Source organism: Cebidichthys violaceus, unplaced genomic scaffold (genome assembly GCF_023349555.1).
Source record: "Cebidichthys violaceus isolate CVI_PGR_0920_01 unplaced genomic scaffold, fCebVio1.0.p SCAF_90, whole genome shotgun sequence".
Classification (NCBI taxonomy): Eukaryota; Metazoa; Chordata; class Actinopteri; order Perciformes; family Stichaeidae; genus Cebidichthys; species Cebidichthys violaceus.
In genome coordinates this window covers 386569-409068 of record NW_027176976.1, presented here as the reverse complement: position 1 = coordinate 409068, position 22500 = coordinate 386569, and the positions used below count along the sequence as shown (strand labels likewise).

Genomic DNA, 22500 nt, shown 5'->3' with positions numbered 1-22500 from the left:
CCTGCAACAGCTCCTCCCATCTGTCAAACAGAGACCGGGCTCGAGACAGGGCCTTCTGCACCTCTCTGGAGAGAGAGAGACACACACACACACACACACACACACACACACACACACACACACACACACACACACACACACACACAGAGACACAGAGAGAGACACACACACACAGACACACAGAGAGACACACACACACACACAAACACAGAGACACAAAGACACATACACAGACACACAGAGACACAGAGAGAGACACACACAGACACACACACACACACACACACACACACACACACAGAGAGAGACACACACACACAGACAGACGCACACACACTCTCACACACACACGCACACACACACACACTCTCACACACACACACACACACACACACACACACACACACACACTCACAGTTATCTAGTGTACTTCACCCTTCACCCAGACACCTGGCAGTTTGCCCCCCCGCCCCCAACATGTCTCCTGTAGCCACGCCCCTCGTTTAACCAAAACAAACACAGCAGCTACATGTTAGCATCCTTTCTCTGAACTTCGCAGCGCCTCGCAAACTGCCTGACAGCGGAGTCCCAAAGCTGCACCGAGAGCCCGATGTCAACACAAGATGCTTCAGTGCGGAAGTGACTCTTTAATGAGTTTAAAACAAACGTCAACACACACACTGACCCCCCCCTGCGCTGCTGCTGGTAGCACCCGATGCTAGTTAGCTACAGCTAGCTTTAGCCTCAACTTCGCTCATGTAACTTTTAGTTTTTTTTCAGGAAAACATCATCTTTGCTTCCTTGTTAAGCTGTGCACGTGTAGCGGCTTGAATTAGCTCGAGCCATCGGTGAGTTTTAGGTCTTCATGTGTTCATTTCTTACCCCTTCACAACGAAAAACGGGTCCTCTGTCGACATGATGCTTACTTCCGCTTCCCTCTACGCGCATGCGCACTTGGCAGACAGAGCTCAAACTTTTTTCTTTTTTGTAATTAGAAATGATTTATTGCCAATGAACGTCACAAAACAAGGCATTTAGATATAATATATATAAATTATAAGAATATATGTATAGTGTCATATATATATATATATATTAAAAGTATATAAAATGGCATGGTGCATAACATTAAAACAGTACAATAGTATAAGACATAATTAAAAAATAAAAAATATGAAAATGTACAATAGAATATGGTAAACAAACAAAAATAAACAGAAGAACATGAAACAGATTCTGTACGGAGCAAAAGAGCCAAAGATATATCACATTAGACACAAATATTATAAATTATTTAATATAATAATAAAGTGTTTTTGTTAAATTATAAAGTAGTTTCACATATTGCCCAACATCCTCGAGGAAAACAAACAACTACATTAGTTTTAATAAAATGTTAAATTTACATTCATGAATAAAAACATATTTATTCTAAAAGAAACTTCTTCTTTTTTGAAGATGGCAAATATCACATAACAATGTAAAGTCTTTAAAGCTCTTGCAGTGAATTGCCGATCAGACTTTCTCCATATTACCACAACCTCTCCTACACAGGAGCGACACATACTGACTTTAGAGTTGTTTTGCCTCTTTTTGTAGTTATTTTGAGTCTCTTTGTAGTTATTTTGAGTCTCTTTGTAGTTGTTTTGAGTCTCTTTGTAGTTATTTTGTGTCTCTTTGTAGTTATTTTGTGTCTCTTTGTAGTTGTTCTGTGTCTCTTCGTGATCTTTTTGAGTCTCGTTGTGATCTTTTTGAGTCTCTTTGTTTTGAGTCTCTTTGTAGTTGTTTTGTGTTTCTTTATAGTAATTTTGAGTCTCGTTGCCGTCGTTTTATTTGTTTCTTTGTGGTCCTCTCTTCCTGGTCGGTACATGTCTCTTCGAGGAACCTTTTTTTAGGTGAAGACCAGGGAGCCCCCTGACACTTTGGGCCCCTGGGCCTGTGCCTGGTAGTCCCACTCAGTAACCCATCCATGGTTATAGGAAACGTGTATTTCTTACCATTCATCCAACAGACAGTCACTCTTCCACAGATCTAATTTAATCTGTTTGTCAATCGAAGGAAATGGAAATCTGATACAGTTCTCATGGAACATGAATCAGTAAAGGATTCACACACAGTGGATCAATGAGTGTTGCTGAATCAGCAAATCCTCCAATACGGCTGAGACGCTCTTTCTTCACAGATCTCCTTCCTGTTCCACCCATTTGTCTCTAAATCTGTGGGTTTTTCTCTCCATCCCACCCTTTTCCTGTGCAGCTCCTTCCTTCCTGTCTTCGTCCTGTTTCCTCTCCTCCCCTCCTCCTTCACTCCACTTCCTGCCTTCCTGTCCTGTGAAAATTCACAGCCAGAGTTATAAAAGGCCCCTCTTCAAACACACTGAAGGAGTCAGAAATGTAACTCTAAATGAAATCTCATTTTCTGATCAATCTGGTCATCAACCCTCTCGACGGTGAAGTTCATCCTATTTCTTCAGTCGGAGGTTTTTTATTTTTTGAGTATTTGTCCAGATCAAGACCTTCAGGGAACCCTGAAGGCCTCTGGAGTAGATCAACATGAGCATACGATCACAATACTAGCGTCAGTAATAGGAGATTAGGACAGCATCGTTGTCTAATCTTGTGGCCCTGGTGTAGAGAGGCCTCGTGCGAAGGTTGCATAATTCAAATTCAACTGTTGTTGAATGGAATGACCACAAACCAATGTGATGTGAGAGCTCTGGCTGGTATCTGGGTCAACATGTAGTCTCGATCTTTTGTAATTTAAGGCCAAAATGAACAAGAAAAAAAACAAATAGCACGACAGCAACAGGAGCTAGCTAAACAAGTCTCTACAGACGATGTGTCGTGATGGTCACTGACTTTGTATTTATGTATAAAAATACCTAGCTTTGTACATTATCAACATTTTTTAAATGTAATGTAACTATTCGGCAGTAGGCTGCCACCAGAGGGCGCTGTGAGGCCCAGTAGTTAACAATAGCAGCTCCAGATGTCAGCCTCTCTTTTCTATTGAGCCTTCTAGTTCCACAGGATTCAGACAGAATCACGACTCGATCGTGAGCAAACCGGTGTTTCAGTTCAACCGGTGGCCGTGTTAACTGGTGACCTCCTCACCCGTGGTCGTTCGTAGTAACTTGCATGAATGGTTGATAATAAACACAGATTAGTCTGTAATTAAAAATTCATTGAAGGCTGTTTTCGTTTTCAACAGCTTGCCGTCAACCACGGACGCATTCGGGCTGAGAGTCACCGGTTAACACGGTGTTTAATTGAACCGAAACACCGGCAGCATTTGTGGCTGCAAGACATTAAACGCGTCGACGACCAGTGGACTGTGTGTAGCTCCCATTTAACCGTTTCAATAGAGTCTCTCCACGGTGTTTGATGTTCTGTACATGAACTCAGATACAGTCAATCAGTCAATCTGTTTAGGTTGCATTCTCCATCTTTGGTGGTTAATGTTCTTCCGTAGCTCGACAAGCTAATGAGCTAATGAGTAGCATCGAAGATTGACGATGTTGCTGCTCGTTTTCACTCCTGTGCTGGATTTTAGCTTCTCCATCTGACCGCCAGTGATGGAGAACACATTGTAGGCTGCACCCTATTAGCCTCCGCGCTGCTGAAAATGATTGTGATTGGTCGTTAAACATGTGAGGTTAACGTCGAGTAGCTCCGCGGTGTAATTGGAACCGGTGACGCGGGAGTCTGTCAGGGGGTCAGCAGACAAAACACCTGGCGACGGGTTGCCAACCATCTGGAGCGGCGTGACGACCGTGCAGCGTATAACTCAGGTATCGTCGCTCACACACTGTGGGACACGATAACACGTAATGTCAAGTCCCAAATCTCTAATCTGTACATTCAGATAACACAAAAAACCTTTACAAGTCTACTCGTTCCCGCCAAAATAAGAGAACAGGGTCAGTAAACAGTGAAAATGTTACGATGCGACTTCTTTTTCACATCTGTTGTTATTCTGTCTCTCTTTTTAAACTCCCAAACCAAAATTTTGGTGATCGTTAGAAACAGTGGAAAGACCAGCAGAGACGGTTTTGAAGAGTTTTATTTTGTTCCTGTTGAGTTTGAATATGTTTTTTACAATAGTCAGCGAGGTTTCTGTCAATGCAGTCTTGTGGTTTTATGCTTTGTGCATTTATAAAGGACAATAATTGTCCAAATCCCTGATGTGTTTTATTTATTAGGCCATATATTCACTTTAATGAGCCTCACAGCATTGCACCCTCGGTGTCAAGTCATTCGTCTCGTGAATAAACGCCAATTGTAACGTTTTTTTTTTTTGTGCAGTGGGAAACGATCTCTAAATGTTTAGGTTCTTTTTTGTTAAAACTCCAAAAGATTATTATCATTTCCCCCCTTCTTGCGTCACTTGTCTAATCTCTGCTGCTCATCGACCGTCCGGCTCAGCTGACTGCAGATCTGCTTCGGTGGAAAGTTTGAGTCATTTTATAAAAACACTGTGATGTTGAAAAGGAAAAATCTCCTCCGCTGGAACATAACAAAAGTCTGAAATGAACCGAGGAGCAACAAAAGAAAACTGTCCCAGAGTCAACGAGCAGGAAACCAGTCGGAGAAGTGTTGAGGCTATAAATAAACACCCTGACCCATTCCCTAATGATGCCTTCAAGTGCTCCTTGTAAGGATGACCTACTTTCATCTTTGGATTGTCACAAATACAACAAGCTGCTGAATGCATTCAGTCCAGGATGATGGATTTAAAAACAGGAGCTTCTTCTTGGTTTGCTGTTGTTTCACATGTAGCTGCTTTAAGAGGAGGAAAACGATGTGTGATAGAGAACGATGCCAGGATGCAAAACCAAGACCACGACACACATCAGGCTGCCTGTCACAATCAAACAGGCCCATCCACTTCAACCAGCAGCCTGCACTCTGTGCTCTCAGACCTGTTACACACTAAAGACCCACAACACATTCAACACTGTTACACACTAAAGACCAACAACCCTGTTACACACTAAAGACCTACAACACATTCAACCCTGTTACACACTAAAGACCCACAACACATTCAACACTGTTACACACTAAAGACCTACAACACATTCAACCCTGTTACACACTAAAGACCCACAACACATTCAACACTGTTACACACTAAAGACCTACAACACATTCAACACTGTTACACACTAAAGACCCACAACACATTCAACACTGTTACACACTAAAGACCTACAACCCTGTTACACACTAAAGACCCACAACACATTCAACACTGTTACACACTAAAGACCAACAACCCTGTTACACACTAAAGACCCACAACACATTCAACACTGTTACACACTAAAGACCCACAACACATTCAACACTGTTACACACTAAAGACCTACAACCCTGTTACACACTAAAGACCCACAACACATTCAACACTGTTACACACTAAAGACCTACAACACATTCAACCCTGTTACACACTAAAGACCCACAACACATTCAACACTGTTACACACTAAAGACCTACAACCCTGTTACACACTAAAGACCCACAACACATTCAACCCTGTTACACACTAAAGACCCACAACACATTCAACACTGTTACACACTAAAGACCTACAACCCTGTTACACACTAAAGACCCACAACACATTCAACACTGTTACACACTAAAGACCTACAACACATTCAACCCTGTTACACACTAAAGACCCACAACACATTCAACACTGTTACACACTAAAGACCTACAACACATTCAACCCTGTTACACACTAAAGACCCACAACACATTCAACACTGTTACACACTAAAGACCTACAACACATTCAACCCTGTTACACACTAAAGACCAACAACACATTCAACACTGTTACACACTAAAGACCTACAACCCTGTTACACACTAAAGACCCACAACACATTCAACACTGTTACACACTAAAGACCTACAACCCTGTTACACACTAAAGACCCACAACACATTCAACCCTGTTACACACTAAAGACCCACAACACATTCAACACTGTTACACATTAAAGACCTACAACCCTGTTACACACTAAAGACCCACAACACATTCAACACTGTTACACACTAAAGACCAACAACACATTCAACACTGTTACACACTAAAGACCAACAACACATTCAACACTGTTACACACTAAAGACCTACAACACATTCAACACTGTTACACACTAAAGACCAACAACACATTCAACACTGTTACACACTAAAGACCAACAACACATTCAACACTGTTACACACTAAAGACCAACAACACTGTTACACACTAAAGACCAACAACACATTCAACACTGTTACACACTAAAGACCAACAACCCTGTTACACACTAAAGACCTACAACACATTCAACACTGTTACACACTAAAGACCTACAACCCTGTTACACACTAAAGACCAACAACACATTCAACACTGTTACACACTAAAGACCAACAACACATTCAACACTGTTACACACTAAAGACCAACAACACATTCAACACTGTTACACACTAAAGACCTACAACACATTCAACACTGTTACACACTAAAGACCAACAACACATTCAACACTGTTACACACTAAAGACCAACAACCCTGTTACACACTAAAGACCTACAACCCTGTTACACACTAAAGACCCACAACCCTGTTACACACTAAAGACCCACAACCCTGTTACACACTAAAGACCCACAACACATTCAAACCTGTTACACACTGTTGTGTTGTGGTCCTTTAAAATCTCTTAATCTGCGCTACAAACAGCAGAAGTTGTCACATAATGGTTATATAATGTGAATTGTGGCAACGGTCTCCAAGCTCTCTGCCTGTTAAGTGTCATATTTTGGCAACTGGGTCATTTCCCAGTCCTACCAACCAGTGTTTGTGCTCCACAGAGAAATACTGTAGGTCGCGAGTGAAGCAGCAGGCCCCACCCTCTGCTCTGCACACATAGACACACACGGACCTGCACACACACTCACACACACACACACACACACACACACACACACACACACACACACACACACACACACAGTCACACACACTCCACCGCCCATTTGGCCTCGGGCAGAGGCAGAGTTAAGTGTAATCACACACACAACACTCTCACCATGGCGACCGGTCGGGTACAGACCTGAAGTGAAGTCATGTTTAGTTGTTTGTTCTTGGCTGAACTGCTCTCTGTTGGTGAGTTTAAATAACTCACACCTTCTCCTTTAAAGCAGATGTGATGAGTGAGTGCATGTGAGGGTTTGACCACATGCTGTTTGATTAAAGCTCCATGTTTGACAATCCAGCTTATGCAATTAAAATGTGCCATTACGAGTAAAACGCCCTTTTCTTTGTTATCATTTAGTTCAGTTTGAAGTTGTTGAGCCTGCAGACGCAGTGAGACATCTCGGCACAGTTGCTGCTCAGACATTTGGTGTCCATTACGGTGTTTAGTGTTTTCTGATGCTCGCGTCACGTGGGAGGGAACGGCAGTGTGGTTACCATGGTGACGTCTGGCTTGTTTTTACAGCATCTGACAGCTCGGGGGGCAGAAGTGTAATTTGCACACTGAATGAATAGTTATCCAGCAACCGGGCGGCACTTCTATGACAGGCGCAGTTATGATCAGCAGTGGGCTGATTAGAGTGTTCATAATAGTCATATTTTTGTATCTACGACAAAGTCAGAAATCATTTTTCTTTAATTCACACTTATATTGTGATGATGGTATTTTTCTTGTTATGGCCAACAAGTAAAAATAAATACAGATGTGGATACTTCATATGTTGCATGTGTGACGTGTAAAACATCCCTCAACGCTCCATCACTTTGCTTGCTGTCCATTGAGAAAATATATGTATATATTTTTTAATATATACTGTATATATATTTTTTATATACATATATATATTTTAATATATTATATATATATATATTTTTTTAATATATATATATATATTTATCCCCAGGAGAGACATTTAGTATGAGCAACAGCAGAGCAGAAAACAAACCATAAGTAGTTCTGGAAAGTGTAAAAAATATTTAAAAATATATTTTATATTTATGTTTTATTAAATTTTTTTTGTTTTTTTTAAATGTTTTATTACATTTGGCCATCCCCCCGCATGAACAATGAGTATGAATACAAACTGTCTATTTAAAAATCTTAAACCTAAAAAATATATCGCAAATGAGTCCAACTCATGTGTGCAAAAATAGAAGAATGTGCAAAACCAGTTAGTCCAAAATGTTCTTGTTATTAATGCATTAATAACAAGAACATTATCGTAATGTATTGTGTTTAAGAAATATGTCACGTCATTAAAAGACAAGAAGGCCGACGGAGCGCATGCGCGTCAATCTAACATGTTTACATTTGCCATCTGCACTTGAAAGCCTCATCACGGTGCTCGCGGCCGTTTTGACCTCAGTCGCGCGCGGCTCTGCTTGGTAACCTCATTTCTTTTTTTTTTTTTCACCGGTGACAACTCCATATATGGTGCAGAGATGACGCCATCGCCCCTGGTGCCCGGGTGCACCGAGGAGAGGACGCGGAGGGAGGAAGGAAGGGAGGGATGTGGTTGCGCGTTCGCGTCACGGCTTTTCCGCTGTGCGCGTCCCCAAGAGGTGGAGGAGAAGGAGGAGGAGGAAAGGGGGGAGGGGGGGGGGGTTACTACCGGATGGACCATATATGGAGTCCGAGCGTGTGAGAGAGTGACGTAGTGTGTTTGTGAGAAAGAGAGAGAGAGAGAAACTCCCGAGGAACTGGAGACACGTTTCCTTCTCCCACGCAGATCTCAAAGCGCTGCTGCTGCTCTTCAGCGGAACGTAAACAGTGACCGTCATCTCCTCACTCCTCACTCCTCACATCCTCACTCCTCACTCCTCACTGACTGACTGTAACACTGCAACGTTTCCCCAAACACCGCGGTAAATGTGACCGCTTCCGTGTCATCGTGGAGGTCTATTTCAGGACAGAAACGTGACTTTGTTGTAGAATCTCTCACATGAAACTATCCTTTAATACATAAAGTGTATTATCCTAAATAAAGGCTACATTACTGTATATCATGTATGATAATAAACATTATTTTGGAGGTTTTTAAATGTTTAAGACACTTGATTTACTGAATCTATTTCAGAAAATTGTGTTTATTATCTCGACATGTTGTCTTATAGAATGTTGTTGTTTGACACACTGAGTCTGTATCAATGGAACAGCTGTGAATAAAACATGCGCTATAAATGAGGTAATAATGCTGATTTACGCGTCATTTAATGGTGCAAATAAAAGAAGACATTCAGTCATTTGTGTTTGAGATAAGAATAACAAGAACACAAAACATCTCCCCTCGTGTTTATGAAGCTACTCATGGAAACAGGATGAATTGATAATAAAACATATTTTCATCTAATTGATAGAAATGTAGCGAGAAATGACTTGCAGCAGAAGCAGATGATCTACATAATAAAAGAGATGAACTGTGGGAAAAACGGTAGACGGAACAGATGGCGTTTGTGTGTGTGTGTGTGTGTGTGTGTGTGTGCGTGTGTGCGCGCGCGCTGCAGCTACAGCAGGTGTGGGCGGCGCCTGATTGTCACTTACTGAGGAATGAAGTCCATGTTACGTCAAAGAGGAAATAAAACGCCACCCTTCTACTTCTACGCTCTCATTTCTGTGCGAACCGGCGAAGAGCTGAGACACGAGTAGAGACGAGGAACTGAAGACACAGCTCGTCTGCCCGTTGAGCCATTTGGTGAAAGTGCCAAAACAACTGTGCGTAATTACGCATAACAACAAATAATAAAGAAAGAACAATGAGTGCCACGACCGCTATGGAAGTGAACGCCGAAGCCAGACGGATCCTGGCCGTGTCGATAAGCAAGCTGTACGCCTCCAGGACCCAGCGAGGCGGACTGAGACTCCACCGGAGCCTTCTGCTCTCCATGGTCATGAGGTCCGCCCGGGACATCTACCACTCCTCCCGGGAGAGCGAGGAGCTGTGCGGCGCGCAGCCGACGTCGGAGGAGCCGATGGAGACCGGCTCCTGCTCGGGGGAACACACCGTGCTGCCGGAGCCTCAGCCCGAGCCCCAGCCGGCGCTGATCTCCGCCGAGCCGCCCTCAGAGGAGTCGGACGGCGAGGACGAAAGGTGCGACGGGGAAACCGCGGAGGACAAAGAGAACATGAGCCCCACGAAGCAGTCCAGGAAACGCCGGGGCAAGGCGTCGGCGGCGCCCGACTTCCTCCCCAGCAAGAGGGCGAGGCTGGAGCCCGGCGAGGAGCGGCACGCGGCGCCGCCGGCCAGCTGTCGCGCCGGGGCCGCGGAGTCCCTGACCGCGCTGTCTCTAAATCGGGTTATTCCCGCTTTTTGAACGGATGGAGGGAGGAAATAAGCCTCCAATTGGACTTTGGAGTGGAGTGATTCTGAACTCCTCGTAAACCTACAAGGGGCGGGTTGACCTTCCCCCCCCACACACACCTTTGGCGCACCAAGGAGCTGACCTACATCGGCGGTCCCGGGACAGAGGGATTAACCGGGACCATGGTGCGAGCTCTCCGGTCGATCTGAGTGTGCCTGCCGGGCTATAGGCGATGCCTCCGGCGCCCCCCCTCCCCGCCACAGAGTTCTCCTCTGCAGGCCCGGAGACAGAGAGCTGCACGGGGCCGGAAAGTTTGAGGAAGAAACCGAAGGAGGAAGTTGCTTTTTGATGATTCACCTTCCAAAACAAGTGACTTGTCGCTGACTCAAACGCGTGCGCGCGTGTGAATCAGCAGAGAGTGATATGAGTCAAAACAAACACACACACGCACGCACGCACACACACACACACACACACACACACACACACACACACACACACACAACGAGGACTTGAGGGAATTTCCTGCCTTCATACCGGGATACCAGGCCCGACAGAGGAAGGACAGTTGGGGCAGACTCACTGCCACACACACACACACACACACACACACACACACACACACACACACACACACAGGCGCATTGCACTGCTGCTGTGGACTTTGGTGAATCAATACCGCTGCTACAGGGGACATGTCCCGTACAGCCTGTTCACACGGTGCTTTGAGGCTGTCCACGTGGCGTCGGAAGTCATGTTGTGTGTTTTTATGTCAATGAAATGTTCAGACCTGTGAAAAAAAAAAAAAATTACCTCACATTCCAAGCTGCTTTTTAATGAAAGGTGTAAATATTTGTAATAAAAAAACATTGTAAAGAGTACTCAGTTGTTCTGCTCTCTTTGTACACACACACACACACACACACACACGCACCACAGTGGCATCTTATTTCCAAATTAAAGGGCTATTGGTCTATATTAGGCCGCGGTTCACAGGGTCAATCCTTTATAAGAGGGAGCAAGTTGGTACAACCCAGCACCGTGTCTGGCTTGCCGCCGCTAATCTCATGCTTACAGTGAGGCACACACACACACACACACACACACACACACACACACACACATTCAAATAAACAACACACACACACACCCTTGAGTCCGGGGTTGTACCGTTTCCCGTGGCTTACGACAGAGCCGTGACTCACATCCTTCCCTCCCGCCGTGACCCGACACTGATTCAGACGGAGGGATAATAACAAAAAACAGAGATGTTACACAACCTCGCCGGGGGCCAAAACACAGCAGGTAGTGTTTACAGCCCGGGGGCCTCTTCGTCATCGCCATCGTCACCAGAAGCAGCAGCAGCAGCGGCAGCGGCTTCCTGACAGCTGACTTACCGGCAGGTGATGCTGATCCGGTTGTTCTGGTCGCTCTGGTTTTGATCCACTTCCTGATTATTGTTGAAGGGAGACACCTGACAGACAGGCTTCTCTGTCAAGACTTCTTTCAGACTAGTGGAAAGAAAACACATCCAAAATACACATTCAGATGTTTATTTTACTACTTTGTTTGTTTACGTCTGTAGATTTCTTCTAAATTTACCAAAAGTTACCATTATATAACGCCTCATTTGCATATTTAAACATAACATTTCATAAAACTCGTAATACAAGAAAGACTCGTCTTAGTGTGAGTAATCATCTGTGGAAGTTTCATGCTGATATCCATTTGTTTTTCTCTGTTCACCTGTGGCGTCTCTCACCATCATCATCTTCATCATCATCCTCCTCCTCCTCACTTCTTCTCTCCCACATATTAACGCAGCATCTGAGTGAAGAAGAGGGGGAGAGAGAGATGATGAAGAACTGAGGACTGATGATGATGTCCTCCATAAATGAAAGGCTTTCTTTCCTCTCCTTATATGGATGTCTCTTTGTTATTAACTATAATAATAATAATAATAATAATAATAATAATAATAATACTCATTAAAGTAACTGCAGGAATGACAAAGTCAAGAACATGGAGGTTTAATATTATGGAACTACAGATTAGACTACAAAGATCCAGACACAGTATTACACAGAGTATTCAGAGAGGAGGATGTTAAGGGGTTAATAAAACATCATCATCATCACCATCATCATCATCATCACGACCTTCTTCCTCTTTCCAACTCAGAGTGATGATGAGGAAGAGAAAGAGGAGAAGAAGTTGACAATGACTTCATTCATTACTTTGGGAAATTTGACTTTGTTTTTTATGTGCGCGCGCACACACACACACACACACACACACACACACACACACACACACATGACTGTATAGAATCCCCCTTCAAAAAGCAGAATAGGAAATGTGTCAGAAGAGGTGAAGAAGCCCCGGACTTATACAGCTGAGCTCCACTACAACTAAATGTCACAAAGAAGAAAGAGAAACTAAGCTAACAGAGTGACACATAACGATCAGGAGACAACAAAGAAACACAAGAAAAACAATGAGAACAACTCAAATATAATATATAATATAATATATATATATATATATATATATATATATATATATATATATATATATATAAAGTTGAAGAAGACAATACTACCATAAATCAAATGTGTTAAATTGTGGAATAATGTGAATAAAACCCGAGGCCTCCATGAAGCTCGGTGTATCTGAGACCAGGTCCACCTGTTATGTACGACGTGGACGACTCGTCCTGCAAGAAAGCCTGGATGACATCATGGCTCATTTAACGGAACGTCTCCATGGAAACTGAGCAAACGCCGTCAGCCGATGATGGGAGGAGGACGGGCGAGCGTTACATCGTCCTCCTCTCTGTGGACAACGCTCGGACGTCTCCGTGTCGCGTTGCGTCTGCTGCTCTCGTCTCTTATTGTGAGTAACTGTAAAGATGCTTAAACCATAATGTGCCTCGTCAGCGACTTCTGTGGTTCCTTCTTCAACATGTCGTCAATGTCACTGTCAATATACATATATGTATTTATATATTTATATATGACTGGAAGCAAATCTTCTAATTTGAGAAGCTGGAACCAGACAATGTTTGTCAGAACTCATCAATGATCAACTTACTTGCTATAATCATATATATTATAATTATCACAAATAAGACAAATAAATTCAGAATAAATAAACTAAATCTTGTTTTTTCTTGTCCAGGTTCGGGAGCCGCTGACGTGAATCGCGTCGTGTTTTTGTTCTGCTGCTGTTTTCACACGTCTGAGGCTCAGCAGCTGTTTACACCGTCTAATATCCACGCAGCATATGAACGTATACGCATAAACACGCGGATGAGAGCTTAGCCATCGTGACCCTGATCTGCCGACATCACTGGCTTATCAGAAAAACTAATATTTAATAAGATCTGGGTCATACATGGGTTATATATAATGTAAATCCTCTTAAAGCAGCAGTAATTATTCATCCAGAGAGGATTTCAGGCTGTAGTTCTGTTTATCATTCTGAAAAATGATGATTTAAGTTTAAAAAAGGTAATTTGTTTTGCTAATAAAGACAATGCCACTTATGTATGCTAATGAGTTTAGTGAAATGACATAATGAGGTGAGTTTTGGATGCCAGAAATCTCCTGTTTTGTCGTCGATCCCTCTTGATATTTAGACCACTGATGTGGGATGAAGAAGTAGAATGAATCTGCAGCATCGTCCTCGTTTAAACCACTCTGTTGTTAAAGGACGTCTGGATCGATTCACGTCCACGACTCTGCTGCTCAGAGGAGACGAGTGTCTGAGAGCTGCAAGTTATCCACCGAGACGCTGGAACACAATGTTCCACACGGCAATGATAGTGCAACACGGCCATGGATGGCTCAAATCAAACAGTATCACCAGCCTTTCTCTAGTCTTTCTCTAGAAATATATATATATATATATATATATATATATATATATATATATATATATATATATATATATATTGTGTCTCAGAGACGGGAGCTTTTGATTTATTATTCTGTTAATTAATTTGCAGGCTTGTTCTGTTGACGTCGTGCTTTAAAGAGGCTCTGATGGAGCCAGAGGTGCAAATCTGCCTTTCAGGAAAACTGATTGTTCTGTTCCTTTTATGTCACAGTGTTTTATCACAGCTTTACCCAGAAAATCTGATGTACAACGGTCTTTAAACGTGGCCTGTGAATGGACTGCTATTATACAGTTATTACTGCTTCATAATAGTTATTACTGCTTTGTTATACAGTTATTACTGCTTTATAATACAGTTATTACTGCTTTATAATAGTTATTACTGCTTTGTTATACAGTTATTACTGCTTCATAATAGTTATTACTGCTTTGTTATACAGTTATTACTGCTTTATAATACAGTTATTACTGCTTTATAATACAGTTATTACTGCTTTGTTATACAGTTATTACTGCTTCATAATAGTTATTACTGCTTTGTTATACAGTTATTACTGCTTCATAATACAGTTATTACTGCTTCATAATAGTTATTACTGCTTTGTTATACAGTTATTACTGCTTTATAATACAGTTATTACGGCTTTATAATACAGTTATTACTGCTTATAATACAGTTATTACTGCTTTATTATACAGTTATTACTGCTTCATAATACAGTTATTACTGCTTCATAATACAGTTATTACTGCTTTGTTATACAGTTATTACTGCTTTATAACACAGTTATTACTGCATTATTACGGCTTTATAATAGTTATTACTGCTTTATTATACAGTTATTACTGCTTTATAATACAGTTATTACTGCTTATAATACAGTTATTCTCTGTGTTATTGATTTTGGGTGGGGATCTGTCCCTTTAAACTCCGAACAAAACATCTCTGTTTATATCATTTTCACATTTTATGTTTTTGGGGCGTTTGAAGCCCTCGGCTCTGGAAAATTGTGTATTTTTTTCACTAAGATGTGTGAACTGTCGGGACTTTTTGGGGACTATTTTCAGCTGTGGATGAATCCACATCCACACACAATGCTTGATAATGAGATCAGTTCATTGTCGGCGTTTGATTGTTGTTTAACATTTCTGTGTAACTGTATAGCAAAGCAAATTGGGGTCACGGTTTCAGTGATGGATTCTTTGGAGCAATCCTGCACCATTATGGCCATATATACATATATGTGTGTGTGTGTGTGTGTGTGTGTGTGTGTGTGGCAACCTGATTAAGATGCAGAGTGCAGAGGCCAGACAGTCACGGTGACGTGGAGCTCTAACAGCTCAGAGCTAAAAAAAGACCAGCGCAGGAAGCGTCTTCACACAGGATGCATGCATCGACCGGCACCCGCCTGTGATGTGAGGCAGATACACCGAGCGGCCAATCAGAGGCGAGGCAGCCGTGTGCAGATGCATATATGTCATTGTGTGTGTGTGTGTGTGTGTGTGTGTGTGTGTGTGTCTCCATTAGGATGAGTGCATCGTGGTTTGGGTGCAAATCAATATTTGACTGGATTAAATAACACATACATGTATATTACACATGTTTTATATTAAAGGACTGTAGAGAAAATATTGGGAATTCTTACTAATCTAAGATCAATTTAAATCTTTATTTTTATACGTAAAACCTTAAACATATGGACTATATTTAATGTGGTTGTCATTATGTGTATGTTATGATATTTACAATGTATCAGTTAAAATAAATCCAAATACAAGAAGATCAAAGCGTTTCAGTGAGGACGTAGAAAGTGGCTCGTCTCTTGAAATGAAAAGGGAAGCAATTAACGTGTTGTTTCTCTGTGTGTGTGTGTGTGTGTGTGTGTGTGTGTGTGTGTGTGTGTGTGTGTTTAATCATTTCAATGATCACATGTCAGGAGGCTGTGAACACATGACCTCACGCCCTCTCACAGCGCCGACTCTGTGTGGCTGACTGAGACGTTTCATTACAGCAGAGGACTGACTGTGAATGTGAATGAGGAAGAATGCCTGCTTGTGTCCTTGTGTGTGTCCTTGTGTGTGTGTGTGTGTGAATGTGTGTGTGGCAGCAGCAGCAGAGACAGGAAGTGATGCATTGATGCCGGCGGGCAACAGAATGTGTAGGAGGGGTCTATTTTAAGACTCAGCTGCAGGAGGACAGAGCTGTCCAGTACATCTGGCTTTGTGTGACTGTGTGTGTGTGTGTGTGTGTGTGTGTGTGTGTGTGTCATGATGCAGTGGGAAGGCTGATGGCTGGAGGTGATGCTTTCAGTGTTTTTAAACGTCCTTAAAGCCCACAGATAATTGCATCTTTTCACAAAAATTAGGATATAATTCTTTTTTTAGCCTCTTTAGGTGTCAGTCAAATGACACATCAGAGGTTTGTATGTGAGGAAGATGAGAGATGGACGAACAGACGGACGGACAGAGAGGAGGAAAGATAGATGTGAGGAGGAGGAGGAGGAGGAGGAGGGCTGCAGGACGAGGTGTTCAAAGAGAGGAAGGGGGAAAGAGAGGAGGAGGAGGGATGTCAATAAAGATGTGACCACACAGGGAGGGGAAAGTGTAGGACACAGCAAAAAGGTTGTGTGTGTGTGTGTGTGTGTGTGTGTGTGTGTGTGTGTCGGTGACGTAGTGTTGGACGTAGACAGAGAGGAGGAGGAAGAGGGAGGCAAACCGAGGACACTTGGTGAGGAGGCGTTGGATTTCAACGTGTTTTTAAAAGTCACGTTAGATTATTAGATATCAATTTATCAAGAAATGTTTTGTACACATTTTATTTTTAAAACTTTGTAATTTAATTTCACTATATTTATAAACTAATACAGTCAGATTATTAATTTGATAAAAGTGTACTTTGCTTCTTCAAAATGATTAATCAGTTTTTACTTTGATACTCTTCACCACTTGGTTTTGTGTATTAACTGTTTCTACCACACTGAAATAGATAAATAATACTGTTACCTTCATTGTTGTTGTGTGTGGGGAAGCTGCCAAAACTGTCAGAAATAAAAACAGTAATTTTATGTAATCTGCAGTCACAGGAGAAGTAATCACATGCTTTAAAAGTTTGACATACCGTAAAAATGTGAGTATAAAATGTCTGCAATGGAATATTCTAGAACTGTACAAACCTGTAATTGACAGTTTCATATTGTAGGAGGTTCACGTTCTGCTACTGACCATGTAAAGTTTAATTCCTAACAATGAATCATATTTCATGACTTTAAAATATATATTTTGTGAACAATACCTGCAGCCGTCCAACCTCCATCTTATAATCATGATTCCTGTGCGTGATAAACCCTTTGTGTCCCCCGGTTCTTCAGTCGGTGTCTTTTAGTTTGAACTAACACAGGTTGTGATGTGTACAACGTGAGCAGAAGATAAAGACTGACGACACGGCGCCTCAACAAGACAGGGCCACAGGCTTAGGAAGTAAGTTATGACTCAACGCTGTAACAGACTCTTTCACTGATTCAAATTATGTAAAACCAAATAGCAGACTGTGTGGGCTTTTTTTTTTTTTTTGGCATCTTTGGTGTTCCTGCTGAGTAACGCAGCCGAAATGCAGAAGGAGAAAGATGCACTAGAGCAGTTTAATGACTTCGACAGTAGAGCTCAACAGAGAGCTGCAGTGATGACGTCGTAGTCCAACCCCCAGAGGCTAGCATCACTCCCCCCCCCCTAATAAAAAAGACAATGGGATTTCTTTCCATTTGACTTTTTAAATATTGCAGAATATAAACTGTGTGACGAACATTATGATACTTTGTTCATCAAGATAATCTTTAAAAATTAGGCTATAAAGCTAACTTTAGACTATAAAGCTAACTTTAGGCTATACAGCTAACATTAGGCTATAAAGCTAACGTTAGGCTATAAAGCTAACGTTAGGCTATAAAGCTAACGTTAGGTTATAAAGCTAGCTTTAGTCTATAAAGCTAACTTTAGTCTATAAAGCTAACGTTAGTCTATAAAGCTAACGTTAGGCTATAAAGCTAACTTTAGTCTATAAAGCTAACTTTAGGATATAAAGCTAACGTTAGGTTATAAAGCTAACTTTAGTCTATAAAGCTAACTTTAGTCTATAAAGCTAACGTTAGTCTATAAAGCTAACGTTAGGCTATAAAGCTAACTTTAGTCTATAAAGCTAACTTTAGGATATAAAGCTAACTTTAGTCTATAAAGCTAACTTTAGGATATAAAGGAACTCCACCACGGTCACATGACTTCACGTCTCCACCACTAAGCTAAAGGAGGACTAGTGTTCTAGTGAGGACATTTAGTCGTCTCATTTACACTTGTTAGCACTTGTTAGCAACCACCTAATTCTTCTAAAGCTTTTATTTTATATTGTAGAACAAGCATCTCTACAGCTTGTGTTAACCACAGATCTTATTTCAGACGTCTAACCAAAAACACAAGTAAAAAACACGTTGACTTTGAGACGAGGGAACAGGAAGTGCTCTTTGAAGCTGGTGCCAGGAAACCGTTTAGCTTAGCTTAGCATAAAGACATGTAAACAGGAGGAAGCAGCTCTTCTAACACCAATTTAACACATTATGCATCTTGTTTAATCCTCACAAAACCCGATGGTGGAAAAATGTCGTCGCTGGGAGGTTGCACTCAAAACTTCATATGACATTTGTCTCCATATGACTGTTTCACAAAATCCTTGAAACAAACTTTTTACCTGTAATAGGACTGCGAAAACGTCAGACTTTGTGTAATCTGGCTACTCAACTGTGTTACTGCGTGTAGTGTTGCAGGGTGCAGGATCAATAAAGCGGACAAGAAGATGGGTAGAATGCATTCTCTCTGGTTTATTCAGGTTCTTTAGGAAGAGTTCTGTTTGAAATTACAAAATGCACTGGTAGAAACAGCAGAGATAGATAGAGAAAGAAACAGAGGGAGAGAAGGAGATGGTTAGAGAAAGAGAAAGAGAGAGAGAGGGAGAGAGAGAAAGAAGGGATTTCATATCCGGAATAAACAGGAATAACATCACCAGATTCAGGCAGCTCTTTACTCTCAAAGGGGTTGTTTTCATCAAGGAAACGTTTTCTATTCCTTCTCCCCCTTTTTAAAATCATTTTTTCTTTTTTTTTTGTAATGTTAGTTAAAGTGTTATCTATCCTTGTTTCCCCCCCCACGTTTTTTTCCCCCGTGAAATAACTGGCAAATATAACAAACAAACATTCTTTGATTTCATCACCAAAGTCATTTCCATTTTTTTTTTTTTTTTTATCAGGATGATTTTTGTTTTCATTTTTTTTTTTTTTTTTTTGGTCAGTTTTTTTTCTTTTTTTGTTTTTAAAAATAGAAGAAAAAAAGAAACACATTGCTCTTAAAAACATCTATCTATATATATTTTTACATATATATACTTTTTTCTTTATATTTATTTATTTTTTTAATTCCTGAAGTTGACTTGTTACCCCACATAGTGGCATGCACATTGCACATGCAAATCTGTAATTAAATACTTCTCTTTTATCTTAAATTGCCATGTATGTTTATTTATTTTTTTTCTCTTTTTTTCCCCCCGACTTGCTGAGTGAATCCTGTATGGTTTTCTACTGTGGCACTGGTTCGGTTTCTACTGGGTCCGATGGGTTGCATGGAGACGATAAGATGGGTGGTTGACGGTTGCTTCGCAAAGTTTTCCCAATGCATCTCTGCACCGACAATTAAATGATATTCAACCCTTTGTAGCTAGTTCTTACCACTGGATGGTGGACGGCTCAGTGTTGAACATGGGTTTAAGAGAGAAATGTCTCTAATCTTCAGCAAGAGTTTACGGGATTGGAATCTAATTCTTTTGACATCTCAATCTTGACTTCTTTTAAGTGATAGGTTACCAAACATGTCGCCCAATAAAGGAGCTAATGGTTCATTTTGGCCTTTGCAAACCTAAACCAATCAAGCACGAAATGCCAAATTAATAAATTGTGTCCATTTTTACGTCAGTGAACTGTAAATGTGTCGCTTTCCCCTGTTTTGTTCAAGGACCCAAACATCTACTCTGAGCACAAGACTCAGCAAATGCTTTGATGGTCAGAGAAGAAGAATCAGAAATCCGAGTTACAAAAGGTTAAAGAATGAAATAAAAACAATTCCTCGGGATGTTTTGGGAGCGATCGGCCCTCCAGCGTTCCGGGACGCTGACGTCAACGCGTGAGGACAGATCTTCTGGAAGCAACCTGTCTCCACTGGGTTTGATGGTGATGGAAACGAATGGAGGAGAGAGAGAGAGATGGATGGAAACAGAGAGGGAGGGAGAGGGAGAGAGAGGGCCCTTGGGGGTTGCTATCGCGACAGCAGGAGACACTTTTACTCTCGTCTCTGAGGAATTAATTCACTGTAAATCAGCACTGAGTCCGGCAAGAATCTGAGGTAGAAAACGTTGACAACGTGCACAACAGTACTAGCAAAGAGCACCTGTTAGCGCCAGACTTTCTGAGCGCTAGTCCCGATGCTGCATTAAAAGGTTCAGGTTCACGCTTCCGCTCAGCACGACAAAGTGAAACAACTACATCAGATGGTTTAGACCAAAACAGAGCTAAAGGGAGCATCTGTAACACTTTAATGTGTCAGGTTGGACACAAACACTACTCATAAATTAATGCTAATGTTGCTCCGTGTCTGCGTCAGTTGCTGACTGTTAGCTTTTTAACATTTTAGCAATAGGCTAAGCTCTTCTTAAAGGACCGGTGTGCAGGATTGAGCGGTGAAGTTGCAGATTACAATACCTTTCCAAGTGTGTAGGAGAACTACGGTGGCCTTCAGGTTATTTTTTACTAAATGAACATCATGCTGTGTTGAAAAAGACTTGAAACTAGAGATGGAGACCATAAACTCATGTTTACAATGTTTACTGAGGGAATAAATCAAGAGAGAAGTAGAGTCATTTTAGACTAGACTTCTATACAACCAGAGGAGTCGCCCCCTGCTGGACACTAGAGAGAATGCAGGTCTTAAGACGCTTCCTTCACTCGGTTGCCGTACGTGTTTAGTTTGTCCTCTCTGGGCTTCTGTAGCAGAATGGCGGCGTGTCAGTCTACCTATTTAGGCTCATTTTAAGCTAACGAAAACACAACAAATCTTATTATACACTAATATGACACACAAAATTAATATTATATTCAGTTTCTGCTGACAGAACTCTCTAAATCCTACACACTGCTCCTTTAAGGTGATTATTCAAAGGTGATTTTTTGTTTTCTCCTGATTAGTGCAGCTTTAAACATGCTGTATTTTATGCGACACATAATTTCGGAGAACAAATTATTAATTAGAGTGAATAAATTATAGATTATTGTGCAGAAATCATCAAGGAATTCACCCCCAACTACCCGCCGGACTCCATAAAGAACCGAAGACGAACACAAAGACTCAGACGGACGCTCACAGACAAAGCAACACCCACACATGTGAGCGTGAACCCAGTCAGCCCACGCCGCAGTCACAGACGCTCACAATGAGTGGCAATGACAGCTCGAGCCCACCACCTAGTGTCCGTGAGCGGTATCACACGAGGGAAGGAGGAAGAAAAGCAGATGAACACGATGAGTTTTTCCAGAAAGTTTATGGATTATATACACAAGAATTACTGAGCCAAAATGTACAATACAGTGGGAGAGAATGGGTGAGAGAAATGACATGAGTATCTACTGAACCCCCCCCTCCCTCCATCCTCCCCTTGTCCAACCCCCCCCCCCCCCCCCCCCCCCCACACACACACACACACACACACACACACACACACACACACACACACACACACACACACACACACACACACACACGTCCTGGCTCAACTTAAGTGATCCCAGAGGAAGGTGAGGAGTGGGCGAGGGAGGAGGGAGGAGGGAGGATGAAGGTGGCGACGAGGACATTGTGATCCCACATGCGTGCCGTGATTGTCTCAGAGGGAGAAATCATCGTGTCCTGTACAGTGTAAGGCACTGAGGGTGACCTACTGTAGCTGATGTTGTCAGGACACGTGCACACACACACACACACACACACACACACACACACACACACACACACACACACACACACACACACAGTGCAGGTCCACTCACACACATAGCTTCCATTTACATGCACACACACACACACACACACACACACACACACACACACACACACACACACACACATTAAATATCTTTTAGATTTTTTGTCATTTGATTCTTTGA

General features: G+C 41.9%; 2 protein-coding genes across 2 annotated transcripts in view; one reads left to right on the top strand and one right to left on the bottom strand.

Annotated features, from left to right (window-relative positions):
- The window catches only part of LOC137867901 (syntaxin-10-like), a 6477-nt gene extending 5525 nt beyond the window's left edge, over window positions 1-952 (bottom strand). The window contains 2 exon segments of the mRNA XM_068704364.1: window positions 1-65; window positions 883-952. The exon segment at window positions 1-65 is cut by the window's left edge and continues 11 nt beyond it. Coding sequence (XP_068560465.1) covers window positions 1-65; window positions 883-917 — 100 coding nt within the window. The 5' untranslated portion in view covers window positions 918-952.
- Window positions 953-9650: 8698 nt separating this feature from the next.
- Window positions 9651-11235, top strand: ier2b (immediate early response 2b). Its single transcript, XM_068704369.1, has one exon. It carries the CDS (start codon window positions 9809-9811, stop codon window positions 10364-10366), a length of 558 nt encoding a protein of 185 aa, XP_068560470.1. The 5' UTR covers window positions 9651-9808; the 3' UTR covers window positions 10367-11235.
- Window positions 11236-22500: the final 11265 nt, after the last annotated feature.

What these genes read in the sequence shown, in the direction of transcription:
- ier2b (XM_068704369.1), top strand. Translation starts at nt 9,809, where the DNA reads ATGAGTGCCACGACCGCTATGGAAGTGAACGCCGAAGCCAGACGGATC.